The sequence below is a fragment of the Brassica oleracea genome, unplaced genomic scaffold (assembly GCF_000695525.1).
Source record: "Brassica oleracea var. oleracea cultivar TO1000 unplaced genomic scaffold, BOL UnpScaffold00722, whole genome shotgun sequence".
Classification (NCBI taxonomy): Eukaryota; Viridiplantae; Streptophyta; class Magnoliopsida; order Brassicales; family Brassicaceae; genus Brassica; species Brassica oleracea.
The window spans coordinates 80725-87802 of NW_013617444.1; the positions used below are offsets into that span (position 1 = coordinate 80725).

Genomic DNA, 7078 nt, shown 5'->3' on the forward strand with positions numbered 1-7078 from the left:
CTATTTTCAACCCTCACTGCTAAAACCAACAACATCACGAGAATAAATGAATGACCAGAATGTGACGTGCGTTGAAGTACTTTCAACAGCTGATTAATATAGAGGTCTATTTAGCACAAATGAAAGATTAATCTTTTCTTATTACTGTCACGGTCAGTTAAAATCTAGGATGCATAGAAATTCTGTTAAAAGTTCATTTTCTGTTTCATAAAAGTTTCTGAACGACAATCTCTTGAAAACTTGTGAAAACAATTTCCTCAAAATCTTATTTCGGAAATGTGATGGAAACTAGCGTTTCCATTTAAAAACTAGCGTTTTTGATTTGAAACACAAAACGACTATTTGTCAATTTATGTTTAATGATAACTTAATTTCTTTTTGGTATACTTACCACATAATGAATATTTTTTTTTTGTATTTAATATCATTTTCAGTATTTATTACCTTTTATCATAATAATTTGACTTAAAAGAAAATGGACTAAATTATTTTATTGAAAGATAACATACTTTCTTACCTTTTTGATAAAATTTTATAAAATTTACAAAATAAAAAAACACTCATATTATTTGGTTTTATCTCTTAGATAAATTAAACAAAGGTAAGTACCTAAAAAACACTCCTATTATTTGGTTTTATCTCTTATATATATATATATATATATATATATATATACATATCCGAACCCGCAAAAATCCGAACCGAATCCGAACTGAAATTTAGAAATACCCGAATGGAGCTGAAATCTTTGAACCCGAAACCTGAATAGACCCGAACCGAACCCGAGTGGGTACCGGAACGCCCGCCCCTAGATTCTATGCTACCTAGGTTAAAACAAATGACTTTTAAATTTAAGCATATAGACTTCCTATAAATACTGATACAATGTGTCGGATCTCTATAACTAAACTCACCCAAACAATAAAAAAAAGTATGTCATCATTCCCATTGGCCTCCTTTCTCATCGCTCTCCTGTTGGCTGCAGCTGTCTGCACCCACGGACAAGTACCGGTGACGGACACGGACGGAAACAACGTTCGTATCAATGAACGATACTTCATCCAACCGGTCAATACCGGGATTAACGGAGGTGGTCTTATCCCAGTTGCAGCTATACTTCCCTCTTGTCCACTTGGCATCACCGAAGCACTTCCGGGGGAATCGGGCGTGCTGGTTAGGATCGCATTTCCACCGAGGTTGATCCCTCCCCTGCTGCCACGCACCATTGTCTCTACAAATTCCGACATAACCATCGAGTTCAAGTCCAACATCTGCAATGGCATCTCCAAGTTCTGGGAAGTCGATGAATTCGCACAGAATCCCGACCAGGCTGAGATTCTCATCGGTGGTAACCGGAGGAGAGGAAATAGCTGGTTTAAGATAGAGAGAGCCGGAAAAGAAGCAGAAACAAACATTTACAAATTTACCACTTCTGCCGGAACCGTTGGAGCCATCTCAGGGGCCTTCGACAGTCCACAACTAGTTCTCACCAATGATGTGGCTAAGACCATATTCGTCAAATTCATCAGAGATGTTACTACCGTTGTTACTTCTGCTTCTCGTGTTGAAAAGTAATGACTAAGGATGATCCCATTTTGTTAATCGCGAAGACCTTGTAATGTAAAAGCCAAAAGACTCGGTCAATGGCCAAATATAAGGGGTTGAGATTAATACTGCAAGTACGCTTTTGCTCGTAAACTTTTATGACTCTGAGAATAAATTATGTTTCCAAACATGAAATTCGATATTTAGTTATATATCTGTTCTGTTAAAGTGAACTCCAAATTTATTTCTTTTCAAATTAGTCTGATTTATTTTTAATTTACTACTTCCGTTTCAAAATAGATATGTTTTGAGTTTTCATATATATTAAAAAACATATTAAAATTTAATTATAAATACATTATTTTGTGATTAATTATTTTCTACAACTTTAAGCTGATCAAAATAACACAATTTAATTTTTTTGAGGTCTACAATTTATCATTATACCTAAGAAGAAAAATACCATGAAAACATTAAAAATATATTTTTTAAAATAGCTTTTTCTTGAACATGGATCATTCTAAAATAGATAAACTTCTGAAATACAGAAAGTATTTTATAAATTTCCTTTGGTTAGCCATTCGCTTACCTAATTTTCTCTTTGGGCCAGTAAAATTGATACGTATATTGTAATTCGAAAAAGTTAAGGTCAAAACTGGAGTTATAACAAAAAATATGAGGGGGCTAAATCTAATCTACGAAAGTATTTGAAAGGAAATAAACAAATAAATAATTTTAGAGAATAAAAGTAAAATTAGAAAATATATTTACCATATGCATTAAAATATAAAATGATATTTATACTGAAACGAGTTTAATAGACTAAACCAATATTAGTAAGTTGACAACAAAAAACCAATATTAGTAAAAATGAAAAATATATAGAGAAAATGTGTATTTAAATACCAAACTATCTCAAATTCTCTAAAAAAAATACAAACTTTTCATTAACCCAAATAAATCACAAACTTATATTGACTGGGTTATATTAGGTACACCTTTGGTCAACTTAATTTGTCGTTAAATCTCCATCTAATATTCCGTTTGTTGATATGATGTCATTTGAGAATAGACCAAATCATTTGATTAATTTGTCATAATCCCAGATTCGAGAAAAGTGTTTTTCATGGCTTGCTCTTCTTTCTCTTGTGACTTTAGTCTTAGCTTTTTGACATTGGTCTTCAGTAACAATCAAGTTGTATCTTCTCTTGATCTCTTCACCAATTTCCTTAGCAGTAAGCTTAGGATTCACCCTCAACCTTTCCGCAAACAGCTGTGCAATTGATGAAGGCTTCAACATCTTAGAGTAACCAGAACGTATACAAGCGTGTTCATTAACATAAACCTTTATCTGCAGTTTATGTTTCCTCTTCTCATACGAACAATACACTCTCCAAGGACAATCATACTCAGTGTCAGAACAAACAGCGCCAAGCTTCATTTGTGTTGATATGTATAGCTTGATATCATATCTTGTTTTCAGAGAATACCTACGAAGAGCTTGCTTGAACTCTGATGCAGACGAAAACATCTTCCCCAACGCTAAGACCTCATCGGCTGATGCTGCATCCTCACAAGCTTTCCTTCGCGCTTCTTCTTCCTCATCATCAGATGATACAGGATCAGGCGTATTATCCTCATTCCAGCAATCATCATCTCCACTCTCATCGTTTTCGTCTCCATCATTACTTGCAACATCTCCAAAGTGGGATGAGAAAACTTCACAAGCTTCTTCTTCAGTTTGTACGCCACATCCTTCTTCTTCTGAAACCTCATTCTCATATTCTTCGATCTCATCACCAGGATCATCAACAATAGCCTCGCAATCATCACCGGGTACGGGTTCACACTCATCTCTGTCATAGCCTATAAATACAGCCGACCTTATTTCATCACCTTCAGCAACAGGTTGAGGTTCAGGTTCTCTACATCCGCCTCGACGTACTGGAAGCTTTTTCCTTATCACCATGTTAGTGAAAAACGATTTACAGTTTTAAAACGAAGGAGAAGAAAAAGAAGAGATAATAACGATTTGGAGAAGAGATGATATGGAGTTTTAGTATGATTGAAAAGAGAAAGACGAGATGAGTTAGGGTTCTACAATGAGCAGAGAAAGAAGAGAAGAGTACGTGTAGATTAGAAGTACTGTATAGTTTTTTATTCTTTAGGTTTGTGTTCTCTTCTTAAAACGACACCACATCATTAACCGTTAATATCAAACAGAGGTTAGATGATAAATTAAATTGAGAAAACTTGTACTTAGTATGGCTCAATAATTATAATTTTGTGATTTATTTGGGTTAATGAAAAGTTTGTATTTGTTTTGGAGAATTTGAGATAGTTTGGTATTTAATTACACATTTTCTCAAAATATATATTGCGTTCGCTAATCCCAACATACATTTTTAAGGCAACGTTCGTTTAATAAACACAGATGAAAGACTAATCTCTTTCCGTCACACGCATATTTACACCAGCAAAGCAAAAATGAATTTACTCTAACCTATTATCTCTCTGTTCATTCTTAGGTCAGAGTAATTCTAACTCATTGCTATTTTATTTCAATAATAATATTTAGAGTTAAAATTGTTGTAGTTCACCTCTATTTCTTCTTATGTAATAGAGATTACTATTTTTAATTTTTACTATTTATAAAGATAAAGAAATAGCCAGAACTAGGCCCAAAGACAATATGGAGCAAAATATTTAAATGAGCCCTACTTTGTGGGGCCTAATTTAGTATATAAAAATAGTAATAAGATATCAAACAGATTTTTTATAGTTTATATATGAATAAACTTAATATTAAAACTAAAATAAAATAATATATAATTTATGTTCTAATTTTTTTTTCTTTAAAGAGAATAAAAATTAAGTTTTTGGTAAATTAGGAAATTTTATAAAAATATTTTTTAAATTTAATTAAACTAAACATGTATTTTGTTTTGAATGGAGTCTCAGTATTTATAGAGTTCCTCTATCCCCTATACTATATTTACGAAGTGATTTTGCCACATGTCCTCTGTACAATCAATTTCACAAAACAAATATGACATCGCTACTGAAATTGATGACATGGCTTCCGGAAAAATATGACATGAATAATTTCATTTAATATTGATTTATATTTTTGGCAAACTTATTAGAATAAGGTAATAATTCATATATTATATTTAATATTGATATTTCCTTTTGGTAAACTTTTTTTAAATATGGTAATAGATCGTACATCATCTATAAAATAAATATATTCATATATAATATTTCAAATTTTGAAATATTATTATTTTTGTATAATTATACAATTTGTATTACTAAACTTTTCAAAAATTTCTACAATTTTTTAAAAATTTAAATATCTAATCGTAAGATCATTAGTTTTTTATATACCTACAAATTTTATAAATATTGTTTAGGCTAAATTTTTGATAATGATACAATGTTATATCATTTTTATTAGTTTTATACAAATTGATGTAATATATATCAAATCTATATTAAATATTAGTAAGAAGATAGTAAAATCTATAATATTTAATAAAATTTATTTCTAAATATAAGTTAGATTTAAAATTTTTTTTACTGCACATGGTGCTGGAAAACACCTAATTTTTTTAAAAAATAGCAAATACATTGAAGATTATCTGAACCACTTATCAAAAGAATGGAAAATCTCTTGTGATATTTGTAAATTTGTTAGAAGAAAAACGGCTTCTCTTCTTTTTACTTTTTTCCTTATTCTAATTGGTGATAAAGTTTATTTGTAAAAGTTCAAAAATAAAGTTTATTAGAAAACACCAATGATGAGATAAGTTTCAAAAAAAAAACACCAATGATGATTATTGCCATAACTATTTATAAAAAGAAACAAAAGACAGAAATGTTTAGAATGATTCATACGTTGATTCCCCCACCCTACCACAGACACTATGAAGAATTGTTTTCTTCCCATCAATTATTTGCTCATCCTTTATATGTTAGTTACATGAACAGTTTTGCATGTTCCTCGTGCTAAAAATCGAAGTTTGAGCAGAATGTGTGATCAAAGTAGTAAAGGCACACAGTTACGTCGTCTCTTATTCGGCTTCTTTTCTGTTAGAAACGGAGAAATAACAACAAAAAAGGGTGTAAATTTTTTTTTGAAAAAAGGGCTACAAGATTTTCAAAAATTTATGACTAAAAAAAAGGGTGTAAATTGCATGGGATTCTCCCGTCCGTGACTAACCCAAAGTTTTTAGCTATGAATCAATTATTAAAAAACTAGGAAATTTAATGTGATGTTTGTAAAGTTTATCAAAAGAAAATCGATTTCTGTTATGAAATTAAGGTTTACGAATTTGTAAGTTGTGTGTATTATTACTCAATCATAAGGTGCCCTTATATATGAGAGTTACAAAAAGATAAAAAGAAAGACATAAATATGGAAAGTGTACAAATACAAGAAAAAAGAAATAAAGTTTCTTTTTCTCTAAAGTCTAAGCCGCCTCTCTCTTCTCTTTATGCGGCCGCTTCTCTCTCTCTCTCTCTCTAGAGTTGGGCCGTCTCTCTCTCTCTCTCTTGGTATTGGACCGGTTATAGACCGGGCCGGTTATAGACCGGGCCGGTTATAGACCGGGCCGGTTATAGACCGGGCCGGTTATAGACCGGGCCGGTTATAGACCGGGCCGGTTATAGACCGGGCCGGTTATAGACCGGGCCGGTTATAGACCGGGCCGGTTATAGACCGGGCCGGTTATAGACCGGGCCGGTTATAGACCGGGCCGGTTATAGACCGGGCCGGTTATAGACCGGGCCGGTTATAGACCGGGCCGGTTATAGACCGGGCCGGTTATAGACATCCATCATATGGTTTATAACACTCCCCCTTGGATGTCATAACCATACAGAGTTCGTAATACGCTTTGGATGTTGCCTCATTAAAACCTTACCAGGAAAACTCAGTGGGACAAAACCATGGTTAAGGAAAAAGAGTACAACACGCATTACTCCCCATGTTCTGAACATCACTGAAAATCTTTCAGTCTACGTATCCCAATCTCCGTATATGTCCTTCTAGTTGGCGCATCCCAGCCTGATGGTTGAGCTTCATGGATACCAATGACTAATGGTCTCAATATCAAGGCAAGGCGCCAACAGTACTTAAGGTTAGGGACGTGTATGTCTTTTGTGCCTTATGGTCGAACATGAGCTAAACATATAGGAGATTCTCGGCAAGAACACATGTCCGGCCTAGTATGGCTTGTCAATTACATCAAGGCGCCAATGGTACTTGGGTAATGGACTTTACCGGACGAAAGACATATTTCTTGTCCTTCTTGGGACCAAAGGATCCGTGTCCAAGTCAGGGATATTCACGACCATGTCCTTCTTGTGGACCAAACAAATCAGTGTCTAGAACAAGTGATCTCACGTCCATGTACTAGATAATGGGTGAGATTGGTCCACATTAATGTACTCAAGCTGTAGTCCCAAACAAAACTTTGTTTTCCATGATCTTTCATCTCAAACTCTTTCTTGAGATATTCAATTGTTT

General features: G+C 33.4%; 1 protein-coding gene across 1 annotated transcript; it reads left to right on the top strand.

Annotated features, from left to right (window-relative positions):
* The first annotated feature begins 899 nt into the window (after window positions 1–899).
* On the top strand, window positions 900–1676 carry LOC106319965 (21 kDa seed protein-like). The gene has a single exon (XM_013758347.1). It carries the CDS (start codon window positions 934–936, stop codon window positions 1573–1575), a length of 642 nt encoding a protein of 213 aa, XP_013613801.1. The 5' UTR covers window positions 900–933; the 3' UTR covers window positions 1576–1676.
* Window positions 1677–7078: the final 5402 nt, after the last annotated feature.

What these genes read in the sequence shown, in the direction of transcription:
- LOC106319965 (XM_013758347.1), top strand. Translation starts at nt 934, where the DNA reads ATGTCATCATTCCCATTGGCCTCCTTTCTCATCGCTCTCCTGTTGGCT.